The sequence below is a fragment of the Nestor notabilis genome, unplaced genomic scaffold, assembly GCF_000696875.1.
Source record: "Nestor notabilis isolate BGI_N333 unplaced genomic scaffold, ASM69687v1 scaffold9682, whole genome shotgun sequence".
NCBI classification, from domain to species: Eukaryota; Metazoa; Chordata; class Aves; order Psittaciformes; family Psittacidae; genus Nestor; species Nestor notabilis.
This window is the reverse complement of record NW_009918709.1, coordinates 50517-71336: the sequence shown is the minus strand read 5'-3', so window position 1 is coordinate 71336 and position 20820 is coordinate 50517. Positions and strand designations below refer to the sequence as shown.

The 20820-nt window shown below is 40.5% G+C and overlaps 1 protein-coding gene across 1 annotated transcript in view; it reads left to right on the top strand.

Moving 5' to 3' along the window:
• The window catches only part of GREB1L (growth regulation by estrogen in breast cancer-like), a 61403-nt gene that overhangs the window by 25484 nt on the left and 15099 nt on the right, over window positions 1–20820 (top strand). The window contains exons 11-20 of the mRNA XM_010009864.1: window positions 3199–3525; window positions 4380–4508; window positions 5078–5212; window positions 8034–8231; window positions 9950–10130; window positions 11433–11625; window positions 13049–13182; window positions 15119–15458; window positions 19577–19692; window positions 20091–20335. Of these exons, the coding sequence (XP_010008166.1) occupies window positions 3199–3525; window positions 4380–4508; window positions 5078–5212; window positions 8034–8231; window positions 9950–10130; window positions 11433–11625; window positions 13049–13182; window positions 15119–15458; window positions 19577–19692; window positions 20091–20335 (1998 nt within the window). The remainder of the gene's footprint in view (window positions 1–3198; window positions 3526–4379; window positions 4509–5077; window positions 5213–8033; window positions 8232–9949; window positions 10131–11432; window positions 11626–13048; window positions 13183–15118; window positions 15459–19576; window positions 19693–20090; window positions 20336–20820) is intronic.

Genomic DNA, 20820 nt, shown 5'->3' with positions numbered 1-20820 from the left:
GAGGTTATTTCAGCAATTCTCATAGTTTTAGATTGTTGAAGGAGTAAGTTCTCTGTGGGATGCACTGTGAAGTGTCTACCCAGAAATGGAAGGTATTTGAATATGTTGTCTTAAACTGTATAGAATCATTAGGCTGGAAAAGACCTTTACAATCACAGAGTCCAATGGGTAACCTGCCAAACAGCTACCAAGTCCGCCACTAAACCATGTTCCTCAGTGACACATCTGCATGTCTTCTAAATACCCATAGGAGTGGTGACTCTGCCACTTCCCCAAGCAACCTGTTCTGATGTTTGACAGCCCTTTCAGTGAAGAAATTTTTCCTAATATCCAGTCTAAACCTCCCCTGGTGCAGCTTGAGGCCATTACCTCTTGTTCTATCACTTGTTACCTGGCAGAAGAGACCAACACCCACCTCACTACACTCTCAGGTAGTTGTAGAGAATGACAAGGTCTCCCCTGAGCCTCCTTTTCTCCAGGCTAACCAAACCCAGTTCTCTCAGCTGCTCCTCATAAGACTTGTGCTCTAGACCCTTCACCAGCTTCATTGCTCTTCTCCAGCACCTCAGTGTCTTTCTTTTAGTGAGGGGTCCAGAACTAGAACACAGTATTCAAGGTGCAGCCCCACCAGTGCCTAATACAGGGCTATGATTGCTGCCCTAGTCCTGCTACACACTAGAAGCCACGCTAGTTCTGGTACACACTGGGATGCTGTTGGCCTTCTTGGTCACCTGGGCACAAGCTGGCTCATGCTTAGTTGGCTGTTGACCAACACCCCCAGGTCTTTTTCCACCAGCCACTCTTCCCCAAGCCCACAGACTTGCATAGGGTTTTTGTGACTCAGGTGCAGGACCCAGCACTGAGCCTTGTTGAAGCTAATGCAATTGGCCTTGGACCATCGACCCAGCCTGTTCAGATCCCTCTGCAGAGTCTTTCTACCCTCAAGCAGATTACTCCCAGCCAACTTGGTGTCATCCACAAATTACTGAGGGTGCGCTCAGTCCCCTCATCCAGATCATTGATAAAGATATGAAGCAGAACTGGCCCAAATACTGAGCCCTGGGGAACACCTCTTGTCATTGGCCACCAGCTGGATTAACTCCATTCACCACCACTCTTTGGGCTTGGCCATCCAGCCAGTTTTTTACCCAGCGAAGAGTACACCCATTCAAGCCATGAGCAGCCAGTTTCTCCAGGAGAATGCTGTGGAGAATGGTGCCAAAGGCTTTACTAAAGTCTAAACGGACAAAATCCACAGCCTTTACCTCAACTACTAAGTGGGTCATCTTGTCATAGAAGGAGATCAAGTTAGCCAAGCAGGATCTGCCTTTCATAAACCCACGTGGACTCATCCTGATCGCGTGGTTGTCCTGTATATGCCACATGATGGCACTCAAGATGATCTGCTCCATAACCTTCTCTGGCACTGAAATCACTGCAGGTGCTTTTGGAAGTGTAGCTATGTTAATAAGGTCTTTTTCAGATATTAATGTTTTATGATATTATTTGTTTTGCAGTTTTGTTTTCTGAAGTCAAGATAATACTTTCCATACTCATATATGTAGAGAAGTTTACAAATATTCCCTTTTAACTGTGACTTATTCCTGTACATGTATTTATGAATCTGTTCACCGTCAGAATCAGTTCCATTTTGTCTTCCAGCTTACTGATACTAGTTCCATTATTTTTTCTGAATAGTTGTGGAGAAAGACCATCATGAGCCAAGTGTGTTATTAAAAACTTCACTAATTTAAAAATATTTCCTTATCAGTGCCTTCCTGAAACCTGTTTTTAAAAGTGTTTCTTCTATAAATCATCTGAATATAATTCTGTGTGCTCTGATACAGAACTCTGTCCATCTGTACAGTTATTTTTGTTTTCTTGGATTCATGATGACGCCTGTGTCTAGAGCCTGTCTCTTAAGTAACCTCCCTCAATCAGCAAAATCTTGCTTTGATTTCTTTTAGTGTGTAACATCTTTTTTGTTATGGTTGATAAGTTGTAGATAGACTATTTCTGCAGAAGAAGATTAATCTCTGTCAATAAATGTCCAGTTTGATATCTCCAAGGACCTAGAATGTGTGATGCTTTCTTAGAAAGGAAAACAGATTTCAAAAACAGAGAACTGTGAGGAGAGAATTATGCTGATGCTGCATTAAACGAGACTCTTCAGAACTTTCTGGTTTGCATCAAAAATGAGAACAGCCTTGCATTTACAAGTCTGTAGTTCTTCTACCATCCTGTGGTAATTGGATGGTGACACTCTGTGTTACTTCTCAGAAAGGCAAAATGACAACAGGTGGCGGTTTTTACAGATTCTGTGCTGTGGGTTATTTACCCACTTTCTGCCCTGCTTCTCACACGATCTTCCTGTTTCCTTTTCTTCACTGCCCTTTTCGCTTGTTGTCTTTGACCCTGAAAGAAAACATAAAACCAAAACCAGTATTTACATATCTCTGGTATTTAAGCCTCCTCTTTCATTCATAGAAAATAAAGCTGTTGAAGCATGAAGCTATCTATCTCCTTTGGCACTGACATGACATCTTGGCAATTTAAGCTATGGTTATTTTTTACTCTCTGTTCATGAATTTTTATCTGTTCCTGAGTATCTTTGACAATGAGACAAATATTACTGAGCAAAATGTTAAATGAAGCCGAGCTGGAGACTGATGCTAAGATAACATAGCTTCTATTTCTGTTTGCCAGTCGAAGTTCACAAGACAGTTTATGAAGTCTGAGGAATTTAGAGCTAAAGTTGCATATGCTTCTTTACATTAGAAGTTTGAAGATTTGCTAAATTAATTGAATTTAACTAAAGTCAAAGAAGAAGTTAAACATGTTTCTTTACACCCATGCTTAGTTTGCTATTATGCATGATGAGAAAAAGCAAATCAAAGACCACTTGACAGGCTTCATCATACTGCATGGCTGCAGTCAGACTACGAGGATAAGCATTTGGGTTTTCTGCTGTAAGAACATATGAAGGCTACAAAAAGGAGAGATGGTGGGAGAAAGACCATAATATGAACAAACAAGAATAAGCCATGCGGGTAGATATCCACTGAGTAGTGAGTGGGTTTTGTAAACATAAAAAATATGGTAAAGGAACTTGTCAGATCAAGACAGATGTGATTATTCCTGGTTCAATAACATTTTGATATGAGATACTGTTGTTCTGTTTGTTTGTTTTCAATGTAGGTCCTGACCAGATACCCCTGAGGGAAGAATTTGAGCAGATCATGTTGAAAGCTATGCAGGAGTTCAGTCTGAGAGAGCGATCCTTGCAAATGAGCGCACAGTGTGTCACTGTGTCACCAGGTCAACTCCCTTGGCTTGCTAGGTTAATCGCTAGTGTGTCCCGGGACCTTGTGCACGTGGTTGTAACCCAGAATTCGCTGGCAGAGGGCATCTCGGAGACCTTGAGGTCTCTTAACGAAATGAAACATCAGCAAAAGCTACCAGATTATGTAGTTGCCATTTGTACATCAAAGATAAGAGGAAATGAGTTCTGCGTAGTAGTCCTGGGTGAGTATATTTGCAGTACACCTCTAATACCAATGCAGTTTTGCTGCATTGATTTTCTTGAGTCATTGTTACAGCTTTTAAATCCCTTTTGTTCTCTTTATTCTTCTTTGTATTTTACACTGTGATGTCACAGCTTACTCCATCAAGACTTGGAGTACTGATGCCTATGAGGATCCAGAAAAATAGCTGTAGGTTAGTTATTGCTACTCCTTGAGAGGCCTGAGACTTTGTGAGGCTACCTTAAAAAATTCCTGGAAGTAACCCAGTGACAAAGTAGTTGGTTTGTCTTTCTCTGTTTTGTGTGGCTGTGCTATTTCACATGGCAATATTGGACTGACCACAGTCTTCTGCAGACCATTGTAAAACAGAAGATACTTTATCCTTTTTACCATGTTGATTTTCAAATTCTGCATTGGTGACTGGCTGTGATGTTTGTGTGTGCATGAGTGCATCTGGATGAGAGTGGATCTTGATTGGTCATCTTTCATTTGTAGTCAGATAAATTGGTAATGTCATGTTTTTACTTTTTTTCCTACACTAGGGATAATTACTTTTTCATATTTACCCAGAATTCTCTATTCCATCTAAGGTACAAATAATTATTTTGCACATCATCTGTCACCCAAGTGTGCAAAACTATGGGCAACAGCTTGCAAAGGGTGTGCCAAACTGATATAAGTAATTATCCTGTTGCTAGCAAAATAGGCTTGAGGCTGCTCTCCCAGCCTACTAGGTAAAGGCAGTGGAGATCCACGACTGAAGATCAGCATTACCCGCACTTCTAGGATGAACAGGTTGTGTTGATAGTACACTGTATTAAAGATTGCTCTTGACTTTTTTCCCCTCTTCTCCAGGTCAGTATCAGTCTAGGGCACTTGCGGAAAGCATGCTTACTACCAGTGAATTTTTAAAGGAGATCAGCTATGAGCTCATCACAGGGAAAGTTAGTTTCCTGGCATCGCATTTCAAAAACACATCTTTAGGTGAGTGATCCTAAGAAACAGACGTTCTAGCCAAGACAATCATGTCTTCAGGGCTGGGTGTGTCTCCTGTTCAGCAGTTGAAGTGCACATGAATACAGCTCTGCCCTCTCCACCTTTCCTTCTCTCCATTCACTGTGAGTAAAGGAGTGCTCGGCTCCTTCACCCATGCAGTGCAAGTTACTCATCCCATGGCAGAATATTTTAAACCCTGTTTATACTACTGAATGTAACAGCAGGGCACTCGGAAGTGCATGAGTCTCTGCTCCTAGCACAGGTTTTGGAGGTTGTTTTGTAGTGTATGTTTCTTTGTAATCATCAGATGTCACCACTAGCTGTAAAGGCACAGAGCTGAAATTATGCAGCTGTGGTTTGGGTTTTTTTGGAATTCATTCAACTGGCAAGTCAGTAAAGAGAAAAATATTCCCCCTCCCTCTCTTCCCTCTATCTCCAGCCCCCTGCCCCTTTGCAGATTTGGCATCAGCTGCGTGAGAACACATGTGTATGTAATGTTCTGCATCATTTGTCTGAAACAACTTCCAGATAATTTGATGTTGCTAATTTTTACCTAGGTGATGATTTGGACAAGCTGCTGGAGAAAATGCTACAGCAGCGAGGGGAAAGTGTCATTATTCCTTTCAATGGAGATGTTAGCGAGTGTGTGTCATCGCAGGAGGCAATTGCCATGGTTTCTACACAAGAACCAGGTACATTTTTTTATGTGCAAGGTGTGAAATAAGTGAGTAGTTTGTTAAATCTCAAATTGCATGTGCTTCAAGAGTCAGGGCACAGCTGCAGACAGTGTGCCAACCTTCAAATGTTAATATTGCCAGCTGAATGTGGCAACATAGCAGTCTCTCAGGCAGAAAACCTCTGTAGTAACCTTTAGCAACTTTTCCCCTATGTTTTGTAATTTCTAAGCTCTTCTGTTATGCACTAGGCAGAGTAGAAATGTTCCTTTGTAATGTTGGCAGTGTGGACTCATCTTGCGCTTTTGCATCTAGAAAAGGAATGTAACCTTGTGCTTAAGGCAGAGGATTCTTGTTCTCATCTCCCCAGGTGTCCTCCTGTTTCTTACCTACTGCCGTTCCTCACTTTCCACCTGTAAAATGGTAATAATATGTACTACAGACCTGTGCTCTGAGGCTTAAACTTTTAGGGAAAGTGTTTTAAGATCTTGGACTGAAAGTGCTAGGCAAGTGTAATCTATACTTTGCTTATTTGAGATGTGTATTATTCAGCAAAATGTGATGAGATACTTAGGTGCAAAAGATGAGTTAGGATTGCCTGTCTAAAAATGCTAACCATAATTTTCCCATTTTGGACTTCCTTAGTTATTCAGAGTTGTAACCATACTTTCATTTTCATATGACAGTAATGGTAAAAGACATACTGAGCTGTTGTGAACACTGAAGTTCTTCTAGGTCTAGTATCAAAGCAAATTCAAACTCCAGTAAAGACTTTTCGCTATGAACAGTAGATATGCACTTGATTCACATTAAGTAGTTTAAATTAATCAGCTCAGTGGTAGATCTGAATGAAAGCAAGGTGGTTGAGAGTGTCCACATGGACTGGGAAATCCAAGTAAGAAGGCTGCCAGGAACTTTGTTCTGACACACCTAGAAAGACAACTCTTGAGCTTCCTCACAGGATTAAGTTGAAGAGAGAATAATCTTTACATTCTGTTGGATTTTGTTGTTGTTGTTGTTACTGTCTAATGATGTGCAGCAGTGCTTTTTTAAACCTTCATATTTTCTCAAGCTACTGTTCTGAGCTAATTTTGTCTTTAAAATATGGCTGTACAGTGGTTGAAGCTACTGAGAATCTGTCTGAATACAAAAAAAAAGAGGGGTGAGCCTCCTAGGCAGTGAGAGGGACCTTTCTCCCATAGTAGCCTGCTAAAATGAACACTGAGGCAGGTTGGAGCAGGAGATAAGAGCATGCACACAAACACACGTGTGTCTATATAAAATTAACATACCAGGTTTTTGTCCAAACACCTTCCAATGTTCATGTAAATTGCAGGATTGTATAAAGTGGCTTATTATTTAAAAAAGCAACAGTAGTTCTTGTGTATTAAATTTGCAGAGTTTTGGATGTTTTTCTTGTTCTTTTAGAAGAAATTTGCCCTAGGTAATATTTTATGGTAAGCAGTCCATTAATGAGAATTTACTTCACAGTAAGAAAAAGTGACATGAAAAAACCCCAAACCCAAACAAACAAAACCACAAAAACCCCACATCTGTAATGGCATTACAGGATTTATTTTGGTAATCTGAATGTTGAAAATATTCAAGGGCTAATGAATTTGGGCATTGAATTTACCTGCTAGAAATACTGATATATAGGAACATGCATTGTCTTCAAGGAAACATGAATGCTCTGGTACACATCTATAGAGAGCAAAGCTCCTGTCCCCCAGTTCTCTGCAGCTAGTGTTATATTGATATTATTAAGTGCAAAGAAATCTGAGACTAACATTTCGTTAAACATCAAGGAACCTTCAAAGAAATAAACGCTTTCCCTCCCCCAGTAATTGAGATTTATTGCCTAGGCACATTGCTCATCTTCCGTTCACAGCATTTGTAACTATCAGTCAGTATACAGACATCTGGATGTCTCAGTCATGACTAAGAGTGGGGCTTGGTACTTCAGAGCAGAGGTGATGTACAAATGAACTCCTAACTAACCTGCTGTCCTGTTAGTCTTTTTGGCAGGATTATCAACACAGGCTCAGTTTCCCCAGGTTGATAGGTATGCTGGTGCTCATCCTATTGTGCCCTGAGCACAGCAGCCTCAGCACCCGTGATTGGTTCTCCCAGCAGTGTGATAGAGGGAAGCTCCTAAAGGAAAACTGAAGTTTCAGGAGAACATTAGAGCTCTCCTATAAGAGTGTGTGTATATGCTTTTTGTATATGTACACATGTACATCTTTTTTATGGGTGTGTGTGTATATATATATTAGATATAAGGAAGAAGTTCTTTACTGTGAGGGTAGTGAGACACTGGCACAGGTGCCCACAGAAGTTGTGGCTGCCCCATCCCTGGCAGTGTTCAAGGCCAGGTTGGACACAGGGGCTTTGAGCAACCTGGTCTAGTGGAAGGTGTCCCTCCCCATGGCAGGGGGTGTGGAACTAGATGATCTTGAAGGTCCTTTCCAACCCAAACCATTCTATGATTCGTATGATTCTATATCTACATGCATGTTATGTATGTGTTGGTTCGTTTGACAGAATGCATTTTACTATGTTGGCATTGAGGTTTCCTCAAAACATGGCATTTAAAAAATGGGCAGTGCTGTACTTGAGGCCATCTGATATATTATCACATTTTAATCAAAACAAGAAAGGGGACATTTGTGATCTGGACCCAGCTCTACAGAGTGTAAAGGTTTATTCTGATGAGTGATCTTTTTATTCTGATAATAGAGGGTAGGCTCTTTGGAGGATCATGCTTATTGGGGGGGGTGGGAAAATAAACATGTTTCTTGTTGTGTTCTGTTTTCTTTTTTCAAATAACGCACTCTAGATTTGGATGTTGATACCTTCCAAATTTACCAGCCACAGCTTACAGTTGCCAGAAAGCTCTTGTCCCAGGTTTGTGCTATAGCAGACAGTGGCAATCAGAGCCTGGATCTGGGCCACTTCAGCAAAGTAGATTTCATCGTTATAGTTCCCCGTTCAGAGGTCCTGGTGCAGCAGACCCTTCAACGGATTCGACAATCAGGTAAAAGGGAGGGGAGGGCAAAAGAGAGTGTTTAATCAAAGTACGTGATGTTATTCAGTCATATCTGGTATGATTGGAGAAGTCAGTTCCTCCAACACATATTTTGCATGTCTAATATGAGCTTCATTAGTTGGTATCACTGATGAATTCTCGATACTTTCCTTTCATAAACTGGGCCCAAGCTGTACCATGTGTCAAAAGAAATTGCCATCGTCATGCAGGTCTGGGGAAGGTGTGTCCTGAGAAGCATGCACCTGTCAAAACAGGGAGGGGATGAGCAAATGTGACTGTTCGGATCTCTCACCCCCTGGAGCTGTTAGTGACATTTGTCCTAAGTCCGTATGTTTGTGCATGTACTCTCATATGAACTGGCAGAGGTGTATGTGCAGGAAGCTCCCTCATTAGGTAGGTAAATGCCTGGGTAATAAATGCACATTGGCACACAATAGTTTCCATACTGGTTCACATGGTTAGCATTCTTGTCTCAGGTTCTGTGTCTGGCCATGGCTGATACCAAATGCTTCAGAAGAAACAAGAAAGCCTTAGTGTACAGGTTATGGAATATGACCCCCTTGAGAGTGACCTCTGTTAGTGACTCATACATGCCCAGAAAAGTGTAAGAATTTCTTCATGGAGAAAATGTCTGTCTAATAGAATGAAGGACTATCTGTGTAATTGTTTAGTCTTTTTTTAGCTCCTGGTATCTGGGAGTAATGAAGTCCTCAGGCTAATTGTGTATTTAGGGGGTTTTTTTAATCAGCTGAAATTTTTTTTTTGCTTCTTTCAGCTGTGCAGATATACCCTGATATTGCTAAATACTGTGATCCAGCTCTCCATTCTTTTCCTCTGCTTTGTACTATTTTACTAGCTAAATAGAAAGAGCAAAATAGATTACTTGAAGTACAGGTTGCTTTTTCTCTCCAACATAACTTTATGGGTTTTTTTTGTTCCATTCCATGTTTCTTCAGACGTTGAATTTACTTAATTTGCTGCTACACATTAAACCAGAGCTTTTCTGGTATCTGTTAACAGAGTTTCGTATTTATTTTATTTTTTTAAATGGATGGGGTTTACTTTACTTTTTAAAATATATTTGTTAAAATCATTAAGACTCTGGCAAATACATTGCTGACCCTTAGAAGTAGCTTGTTGCTACTTCTTTAAATGTCATTCAGAGCTATACACATTACAGCATTCCTACTTTATGAATATGATGGCAGACTATCATTACAAAGACCACTAGAGTAGCTGTATTGACACAAACATTGAGGCAGGGCATAAAAAAATTGTATGATCTTAGCAAGAGTCAATTTTATAAACATTTATGCTTATTGCAAAGGAAAGGTCAGGATACTTTTTCTGACTTAACCAGGAGTGACATATTAGCTAAATGTGAGCAAATTTGGCCTAGGATCATGGAGCATAGCCAACCGAGCGCTGCTCTGGACATTTTTTGTGGAGGTCTGATTTTTCTTTTCTACTTTTTGGTAATGTGAGAAGTCTTTATAAGGTCTTCGGGCACTTTTTGGAGGAAATCCAGAAGTGAAGAAGTACATTTCTGTCCCCACTGTGAGAGGAAATACGTTCAGATACTCATCACTGTATCAGCAATTTGGCTAAGTCCTAACATTGGCTGACAAGTGGCAACCTGCCATTGACACCTCATCTTTGAATGCACTCAAAGGAAAAGATTTTTGCTGTATTCTTCTCCCTGACAGGTGTCCTTGTGGACTTGGGCCTAGAAGACAATGGAACAGCATATCAGAGAGCCGAGAAGTACGTGGTTCGGCTTGACAGTGAGATTCAAACAAAATTTGAAGTTTTCATGAGACGAGTAAAGCAGAATCCCTACACACTGTTTGTGCTGGTTCATGACAATGCTCACGTGGATTTAACAAGGTAGCTGCTTCAATCTACCAAAGGAAAATCATCCTCTCCCTGTATCTCTCAGGTTTTTCAAGAGACTTTACTGCCTTAGACACCCAGTGCTTTTTCTAAGCTTAAGGCATTCTGTGCCTCACAAGCAGAAATCAGGGTTTTTGCTTGCCAGTATTTGTTAACTAATTCTGATTCAGTTGAAGATAGGTGAGACTAGTTTCAGATTACTGGATCCCTAGCAAGTCTATTTGAAGGGTATGTGCTGTGGTACTGAAGCCCAAGAAAAAGCCCAGGAATTTCGTAACTGTCTTTGTTGTTCTTGTCTTTTTTCCCATTTCCCTCCTCTTTCTCTACTCAAACCCAAATCTCTAACACGTTCACAAGCCAGGCATGTTTTAATTCATGTTTTCATACTTGATGATAGTGTTGTTCATAATATGAGAAGGCTTCCAGATGACGCATTGACTCTTTGCATCATCTGACAAATGCCCTAGCTACTGTAAGAAAAGGATTTAAAACCCAGCTGTGTTGAATTTGGCCAGTGTTAGGCCTAAACACAACAGCACATATGTGCAGAAACATTTCTTCACACCAAATCACAACTTTACTACGGAAGAAAAAAGAAATAAGTAAAGCTAATTATTCTGTTCTTGTTCTATAAGGAAACTGAGGAGAATAACCTTAATGTGATTTAAACATGGTATGTAGGGTTGTGGGATTCATATGAATATCAGAAATAAAATAAAATACTTCCCTTGATGGACAGCTGAAAATAGATAAAAGCAACATTCTTTCTACCTTATCCTACCCATCACATCTTTGTTACTGTCTTTGCTGTACTCTGGATTTGGAATTCCTGAATATATTCTAGGGGTGAAAGTAATTCCAGGAGCTGGACATTAGGAGACTTTCAGGTTTTCCAGTCTTTTCAAAACTGTTTCAGGATGGAAAATCCATTGGATTTTGTAAAAATGTTACTATATCCTATGGCCACCGCCCATGGAACAGTGTTTCTCAGTGAGAGGTATTTCATCAGCTTTGGCTCATTTTTGGTTCCCTCCACCTGATGCTCATTTAAATGGGCACACTAATTCATCTTCTCACTGTCAGCAGATTTTGTCTTTTATTTATTTTTTTCCCTGTTGCCTGAGTCTACCCACAGAGAACACCCAAATGGTTTTGAAATCCTTCACCCTTCCAAAGAGATTTTTGAGCTGTGATCCTCAGTGTCATGGTCATGTGGAGATTTTTCTGCAGGAAGAAAGTAATCCATTAAATCTCAGAATGTCAGTAAGGCAATTCTTTGCATTCTTATTTCTGCAGTGCCATTTCAAGTTCCCTGTCACATGGTGAGCCTAGTCATGGTCTGGCTGATAGAGTTATTAATTGCAGGGAGGTCCTTGAAGCATTCAACCTCCTTGTTCTTCAGGTCAGCTCTTTTCCTTATGCCTTACAAACGCAGCAGTCCAGGATCAGTGCTAGCAATGAGGTACATTGGATACAATTTGACAATGTGGTAAGTGTTTAATTTTTAATTTTAACTATGAATTTTAGTGTGGACTAAACACGTAACAGGATCTAGCAGATATGTGTGTTTGGAGGGAGCTCTTTCTTTGCTGGAGTTTGTTCTCTCAGGCTCCAGATACACAGCTCTGGGATGCTGAGATGCTGATTGACATTTAGGCCCAAGAACTACACATTTTTCTTTATCCAGTCATGTAATTTCAGAAATTACGTTCTATGCTCTGGTCAGACAAAGCTGTGTAGATGTGCCATAAAGCTCTGGAGCTGGCTTTCCATTTTCAAGCAGTCTGAGTTTTGATTATAAGTTATATGTCATGTATCCTGTCAAGCCTTTCCATTACTTTTCTAGTACTAATAGAAGTTGTGTGCTAGGTTAACAAGTTATGGTGTAATAGGTGCCATCATTGTCCAGAGAAGAAAGTCTGCTGGACATTCTGCACTATCAACTTCAGCCAGTTGATTCTGAGGATGTTTTGGCTAAACCTGCTTAAAAAATAGCCTTTTCTCCTATTCTGTGTTTGGTGTATTTATTTCAAGTTTGACTTTTACTGTGTGAGTGGAACACTGGTTTCTATACAGTGTCTTAAAGTCGTAGCTGTGAAAAATAGTTAAACAAAATAGTGGAAATGATGGAGCGAATGAATATTCAAAGATTGTTTTTTGGTTAATTGTATGGTGATGTTCTGTAAAATGGTCTAAACATTTTTTTATTTCCCAAAAGTAAAAAATCAACAGCTTTGTCTTCTGAGTAAAAAAAAAAAAAAAAACCAAAAAACAAACAAACAAAAAAAAACCCCACAAAAAAGGGGAGATTGTATGTGATTTATTACATTCCTAGTGATTACTGGTGACGTAAATGCACTGGAGATCAGTGCTGGATGCTTCCAGCAAAGGCCTCATGAAATTTGAGGCAGCAAATATTCTGCCTTTCTGATTGCTGTCTGCAGATTTACAATCTAGTGAAGAAATGATTAGTTTCTGATTGCCATTAGAGGTGTATAGAATCTGACAATCAAGAAAGTTTGGAAATTAATAATCCTTCTGTTTTCAGGTTCTGCTTTAAATAGAAATGAGATAACAGTTGACAGTAGATACAAAGCCAGAGACAGGGAGTCATAAAATAATGAGCAGGATTCTAGAAACCCAGTACAATCACAAGTAGGAGATACAGTGAAGGATTTGCAAGGACCTCCACCTGTCTGTCTTGGCTGTAGACAAATAATAAATCCAGTAAAAAACAATTTGCATTTTATTGTATTCTTTGAAACAAACAAATAGGATCGGTGAGGGAGAATGAATGAAAAGAAAGGATACTTTGGTTTGGAAAATACTTTCCACTAATTATTTTCAATTACAAAGGAAATTACAGGTGGTTCCAGTTTTCCTTATGTTTTTGCTGTCTCTGTGTGGAACAGGATGATGCAGCAAGTGAAGACAAGCTGTACTTTGGTTTGAATGAATACAGCAAATCACTCCAATGGGGAGTCACAAGTCCCCTTCTGAGATGTGATGAAACCTTTGAAAAAATGGTCAACACGCTTTTAGAAAGGTAAATAGTTAGCATGGGAGCTTGGGATTCTGCTCAACTGGGATCTTAAGGATACAGATATATTTATTAGCCCCATTACAGGGGGGGATCAAGACATGATGACCTTTGGTGCTGATTTTGGAATCTGCAAATATGTACAGTTTTTACTGTTGTGACAAACTTAGTGCTGTTGAGGAAGGGTATCCTTCCTTTGTATAAAGAATAGACCCATTCAGCAGCAGTCCAGGCTCAGCTATGCTGCTCTCTTCTTTTGGCTCAGCCATCACGAAGCTGAGAAGGCACCAGAGGTTTTGTACTTCACCCCTGCTGTTGCCTTTCTCGTTGAGACTGCCAATAGACCTGTCCGTGGTGGCCCAAGTGAGTGACATCAGTTCAGAAACATCATTTTTGTAATTTCATTACTTGGCTGTGGTTTTGATTCCTGCAGCTCAGAGCCTGTTAATACCCTGTAGCTGCCCAAACAAGTTACTGTCACAGCATCTATCCAAGGTATGATTACATGTGCACGTTACAGGTATGAGGGCAATACTGTCATTGCCATCAATGTGGAGTTAAGTCTGTTCTGCATATCAGCAGGACAAGATCCCTTGTAACAGTTCAAACTAGTTCTCATTGTATTTCATATTTGCTAGAATAGGATTGTTCTGTCTTCAGTACTGTTTTTCCTGTTTTATTTAGGTCACTATAATAATGTATCTATATTTATTAAGTAAATGTATCTATATTTATTAAGTAAATGTATCTATATTTATTAAGTAAAACACAATATCCAATGTGTTAAATCAGAAACATAAATGAATAATTAAGTACATTACTAATCCTTTATATTTGTTATTACCATCTATGAGTATCTAAGTAAGTAATGAATGTGATAAATAATTATGTCAGTTAATCTTAATAGGTCCATTCTTCAGACTTCTCATCAGTTTTTCTGATGAAGTCCAGTGGAAGAGATAGTGGTCACCATCACTCTCTTTCTGTTCTTAAAATGTGTATGGGGAAAAGGATGAAGGAGGATTAATGCATGTTCAAATACTACCTCGATATGAGTTTAGGATAAGACTCAAAATTGCTGGGAGGTGAACCTCTACCTTGAAGACAGAATAAGCTTTTGAGTCACAGTTTATCCATTTAAGCTCTGTTTTCAAGAAACTGGGTTGCTCCATCTGGGTGGGTGAGCCATAAAAGCTTACAAGACTGAAAACTTGGCAGGAAGAAAGGCTTTCTTCTCTATTGTGGTGATGAGTGAACTCACAGGGAATGTCTAGAAATTGAGTGGTTTTTTGCTTGAATAGGTTTTAATTTTTTTTCTTAGCAATTTAGTTTTTACATTCATGTCTGTCGTCACTGCATATAGCTGTGATGAGAGAGAAGTATTTGCTACGCAAGTTAAAAGGCAAAATGAATGTTCAGATTTAGCTCAGAGCCAGCAATCCCTATTGGTAAGTCTAGCTTTCTGGTGAGAAGCTGAGAGGTGTGAAACTGTGAAGTACTACTACCACAAACCACTTGAAGCAGTGATGGGCCTCCAAGTACTTAGAAGAAAAAACTTGTGGTCAGCAAAGCAATTATTAGCCTGTGCTCCAAAACTGAGATGCCCCACCCCTGTCGGTGTTGAAGGCCAGGTTGGACAGGGCCTTGAGCAATCTCTTCTAGTGGAAAGTGGCCCAGATGAGAGTAAGAGAAGTTTATTATTCCTGCCACTTGAGCACAGGACTTGGCTTTTTATCTATTGTAGTGGACCATGTTATATTCATTTACCTAAACCACAGATTTTGTGCAAAATTATTGTCCATGAAAATTGAAAGCTTCATTCTTCGAGCAGTACTGAAAAAAACCAGGCACTTCTTTACCACACAGTCCTGTTTTTCTGGCTAATTTTCAGACATTACTGAGATTTTGCACATGCTAATGCAGAACTGTTATCTCTTCAAAGGTACCCCCGGCTGCACAGCATGGTGATCCGCTGCTACCTTCTCATTCAGCAGTATTCCCAAGCTCTGATGGCTCTCACAACCATGGCCTCACTAAGAGATCACAGCACACCTGAGACACTCAGCATAATGGATGACCTTATCACTTCTCCAGGAAAGGATAAGAACGGCTGTGGCCACATGCTTGTCATTAGGGTGCCATCTGTGCAGCTAGCCATGCTGGCCAAGGAGAGGTTACAAGAAGTAAGAGACAAGTTAGGTCTGCAGTATCGTTTTGAGATCCTCCTTGGGAATCCTGCCTCAGAGCTGACTGTCGCGAAACACTTTGTGACACGGTTGAAGGTTAGCAGAAACTAAATAGTTGTTTGTATACCTGTTGTAGTCATCTGACTGTTGTACATGTCTTGTGTTCATTCACATGTGTTTAGGTTAATTATCCTCTAGGAAAAGGGTGCACGTTCTGTACCTGTCTCCATGGAAGTATACTGTACTTTCGATGAGCATAAATAATTCAGAAACTTGGAAAAAACCTGAATTGTTACTGGTGCATGAAGTCAAACACTGGATGTTATCTCACTTCTGAAAGTTGAATTATCAGCATGAGTCAGATAGGGTTCATCTCTGAAAGCAGAGTTCAGGTTTCCTTAGGCAAACTAATTCTTTTCACCAACTTATCTGTCTGTCTAGCGTATCTGTTGTCTGCTCTGTCCATACATCTTCTGCCCTGCTGATAACTGGTAAAGCATGCTGTTTGTCATAGACTTCTTTTCTCAAACCACTGCATGCTGAAAAGCCTCTTCTGCCCAGCAAATATGCATCAGGCTAAACTTTTGCATGGATTTGTAAGAGCATGGTCCAACTAGCCAAACCCACTTCCTGAATTAACCTCACTACATTAAACCAAGGGAAATGGATTGCCTGCCTTAGGTACCAGCCTGAAAGTAGTGCTGGTTATCTGTCCTGATCCTTGCTCTAAGTCTTACACAGCCATTAATTTTCTGTTTCTGCTATGAGTTATGCAGTGTATTCAAATCCATGCAGAAAAGGAATCAATTTTGTGAGCCTTTCTTAAACCACTTGCCTACAAACAAAAGCAGACAAAATGTCCTTTAAAGAAGCTACCGCTTCTGCTTCTCAAACCTTGTCTGCGGCAGGAGAGGGAAGAGAGGAAAGTAGTAGTCATGAAGGAGAAAATGACATGTGAGCAGCAGCTCTGTGCTGCTGGGTTTTTGTTTGTTTGCTAGGTATTAATTCCAACCTTAAATCATTCTGGACTGTGAGTCCTGTGAGGGCATCTCTAGGCTTTTTGTGTAGAGTTGCAGCCCTTACACTGCAACTTATAGCCCTTACACTCCAGCCCTTACACATTGCCGGAGCAGCCTGTGAGGCCATTAGAGCAGAACAGGATAGAGTGTGAAGCTGTTCTAGGTGAATATCTATGTAGCCATCGATCTGGAATAGAGGAATTTGATCAGGCAGAGAATGAAAAAACTTCTAAATCTTCTTATTCCTCTCTCCCAGAATACACAAGATGCTTCTTTGGAGTAAACAAAGTTGTAGGATTCTGGACTTGTTTCTTTACTTGCAGGTGACTAGAAAAAGCTCCACTCAATTCTGAAGCATGCATATAAAGGGAGTGACGAGAGGAATTCAGTTGCCCAAAAATAAGCCTGTTAGTGTCTTTTTAGGTGAGTTACCTAGCAGCACTCCAGAATGATGAAGGTCACCTGTGAGTTTTGTGCTGTGCTGCCATACCTGCTAGTCTGGTGCCTGGGATAACACGGGGTATCTGAAATGGTGTGAACATATGTTTGGGCAACTGATTCCCATTATAAAATTCATCAGGCATGCTCCCATTGGGTCCAGTTTATTGCAGACAGTTTTGATTTAGTCTCTGTGCTGCTTGACTTTTCTCCTGATGGAGGACTGAAGCTGGGGGACTAGAGCAAGTGGGGAACTCATTGCTGCCTGCTTTTACTGTGAGCACCCAGGCCATATTTTTGGCCAAGGGGGACAATGTGGGGCTAGTAAGTGTGTTCTGGTGAGGCTGAGGCTCAAAATGCTGATTCCATCAATAACAGGTTGCAGTGAGGATGAGACTTCATCGTGATCTTTTGCAGGGGCAGGGAGGGAAAAGTTACAGCTGTTAGTGACCCAGTTGAAAAGTTTCAGTTAACTTAGCCTTTCCCTAAGAGGGCTTTAGCAGTGTGTGTGGTGCTACAGCAGGGCAGGGAGGTTGGGCAGCTGTCTCTGCAGTGCTGGGAGCTGGACTGCTCCCTTCTCTGTCAGACAACCCCTCTGGCCAGCCAGACAGTCCATTCCTCCTCCATCTGGGAGCCAGTCTTCAAGGGAGGTGATACACCCAGAGGTACAGAAGGAAAGAAGGGATGGAAAACAATTTAAATAACTATTTTGTTGACCAGGCATAATGTCATGTCATACCCTTTAAGTGTAACAAGAATCAAACCATTTGGGAGGCATTCAGAAGAGAGGACCCCAGAGGGCTGCAGCTCTCTGTCCCTCATGAGTAAGACGATCAAGAAACATATCTTCTGTATGCAAGTTTACAGCTCAAAGTCCCAGACACTCAGGCTTCTTTTTAAGTCCTTAGACTAGCAGAAAGAAAATCAGCTTTGTACCTGTATTCCCCTATTTAATTGTCTATCCATGCACTTTTGCAGAAACTTCCATTGTTGGAGAGGCAGGGTAACACACAGCTAGACTAACTTTGCTGAGTTAGAAAATCTCTCTCTGCTGCTAAGGCTGTTTTCTGAGCCAGTAGATGTTGTTAGAGAGTAGGGAAAATGATTTCTTTTTGTGAACATGTTATACAGAGAATGCTGAAACCAGCAGGAGAAAGACATCGGGACTGGGGAAACAGAATAGAACCATAGCAGAAAAGGAGAGTATTACTGCAAGCATGTTCTTGATAAAAATAATGAGTTATTTTCAGTGGAAATTTTCAAAAGGTCACATGACACACTGAGCCATTAATCTGCTAGTGAATACTCCTTTCAATCCCTTTCATTTGGCTGAGAAGATTACTTATAAAACATGGCCTTTCTGGAGAAAAGGAAGGGTAAGGAGACAACACGTTAAGGGTACAGGTTGAGGCTAGAAGAACCAAGAGTGAATTCAGGATAGGGTTCTTCATGCAAGGTGTGTTTTCCACAAAGGCTGCATAACTCTTGTGCTGTCAAGACAGCTGTGTCTTGTTGTCTTGCACATCTGTGTGAGAAAGATATCATACATATTATTTTTAATGGGCAGTTTGAGTGGTTAGGGTTTCTCTTATGACCTGGCAAAGTAGATTCTGTGCCTGAGCTAGATAAGAGTCTTCTCCAGAATTGATTTTGCCCATTATTAGTAAGAAAAAAAGGAAAAACTTTTTCCAGCAGAGTGATATGCTGTAGCTCAAATATTTGATGATTCTGTAACCACTAGGGCTTAATTTCCTTGTCTAGAGAGATCTTAATGTCTGATCAGAATGGAAACATAAAGTCTCTGGGTTATATTGAAAGAGCTTCTCTACTGATCTTCTGTCTTGAGTGGTCAGTGATCTAAGCAGCTGTGTTTTTCCTGGCAGTACCTGTTCACAGGAATGGCTGGATAGAAACCTGCATTTTTGCATTTCAGCTTTATTATACAATTTTGGTGTTCGCAGAGATAGAATAGCTTGTTTCCTTTCCTTTTAACAGTTGCTGTAGGGTGCCCGTGCCTGTCTTAATCAAAAACTGCCTTTGTCATCTGAAAGTCTGGGCACTGTGCAACATAGCAAGAAAGATACTGTTGCTCAAGATAGAGCAATATTTTTAGGAGGCTGCATCCAACACAGAGAACACACATAGACTCATCCAGGGTCAGTAGCTCTGCTAAACCAAGGGGTCTGAAGGTTGGACATGGGACTGATGCTACCAGCCTTTCCAATGCTAAGGGAAAATGGTGCCATTTTGTGGTCTTGGGCCTTGGTAGACTCTAGGTAAGGAGTTCTTTCTCATGGGATTACCTCCAGTGAAAGGGAAGATGTTTTTCTTTCATATAATCTTCCATTACATAGAGTAATTAAGCAAGGTTCATTGAATCATTTTCACGTTCCACTTGAAAGTTTTATTTTACTCCTGTATTAATTTCAAAGAACTTTTATCTGTGCCAGCTTGAAATTGAAGGCATCAACTGCACTATTCTCTGACAGACTGCACTAATACCATACCAGATGTATGTTTCCAGCACTGAATAACATATCCTATACATCCTTTCACTTTGCATTTAGTGCTTGGCTAACAGTTGGCTACCAGCAAAAATGCATGCCTGTATCTAAGATCTCCTTCCTCTTGGCTATTGAGTAAGCAAACCCTGTAAACAAAGAAAAAGCAGGAACTACAAAAAAGCTCCACAAAAAGCAACATGTGAAGGTTTAGAAGATGTCATTTAGAAGTGACTAGAATTTTCTCTGTTCGCAGGCTTGGAGGGGCAATGATCAGGATGACTGGATTCCTCGCACCTATCAGGATTTGGAAGGTCTACCTTGCATTGTTATTCTAACTGGCAAAGACCCTCTGGGAGAAACTTTCCCCAGGTGCTGTTATTATTCCTGCTTGTTATCTAACATATTTAGATAAGTTGTGGGATGGAGAAGTGGTTTGATACCATCTGGCTATTTTTTCACCAAAAAAAGAAAAAAAAAAAAAAAAGAAATATGTTTTCGGAGACTTTATTTGGAAAGGTTTAAAAATTTGGGAAGTGCAGTTTGTGAAAAGTACAGGTACTTTGTGAAAAGTACAGTACTGCAGGTCAGTTGAATGTCTGTGCAAAGTACCAGGGAGCATAAATTCTTTGCTGAATATTTTAAAAGAATTTTATATTTGCTGGCTAATAAAATTATTCATGAATATTTAAGAAGCAACTGAAGATAGGGAGTATTCTTCAACGTCAGAGAAAACAAAACTTCCTTTTTTCTTGGGTTGGGTTTTCTAGGTCCTTGAAATACTGTGACCTTCGACTAATTGACTCAAGCTACTTAACCCGGACTGCGTTAGAGCAAGAAGTAGGCCTGGCATGCTGCTATGTCTCGAAGGAGGCAATTCGAGGGCCTATTGTTGCTCTTGACCTTACTGAGAAGGAGCATGAGAAGGCTAATGGTAGCGAGAATGAGTCTGATGAGCTGTTGATAGACTTGGACCGACCCCAGAGTAATAGCAGTGCCGTCACTGGAACGTCAGGTCAGTTATTCTGCTGTTGGTCTGAAAAACAAGTCTTCATTCCTGCGTCACTGGAAGTTGAATGCAAACATTGAGATGCGGGTTGCTTAGCTGCGTCCTGCTGCAGGCTACACAATGAAACGTTAGCAGCAGATTCTTTCCACAGTGAGCAGGTTTCCTGTGTACAGCTAAAAGAGGATGCAGTGGGAGGATGGTATGCCATAGTTAAGGGTCACTTGTGATTTTTATTTTTAAACTTACATTTCACATTTGTTGCTAGTCCTGTCCAATGGATCCTGAAAAGATCTTTTAAATCACAGTAGGAATGGAGAGTATAAAATTTTAAGAATAGAAAAATGCTCTGGAACTGCAGGGGTAGCTATGGGTGAGGACTGATATTTGCTGCCTTGTCAAGATCAACAGAGTGGCTGGGTCTTGCCCTACCTCTTCAGGCATCAGTGGAGCCCCATCTCCCAACACGACTTCCCTTCCTTGCATTTTTCAGG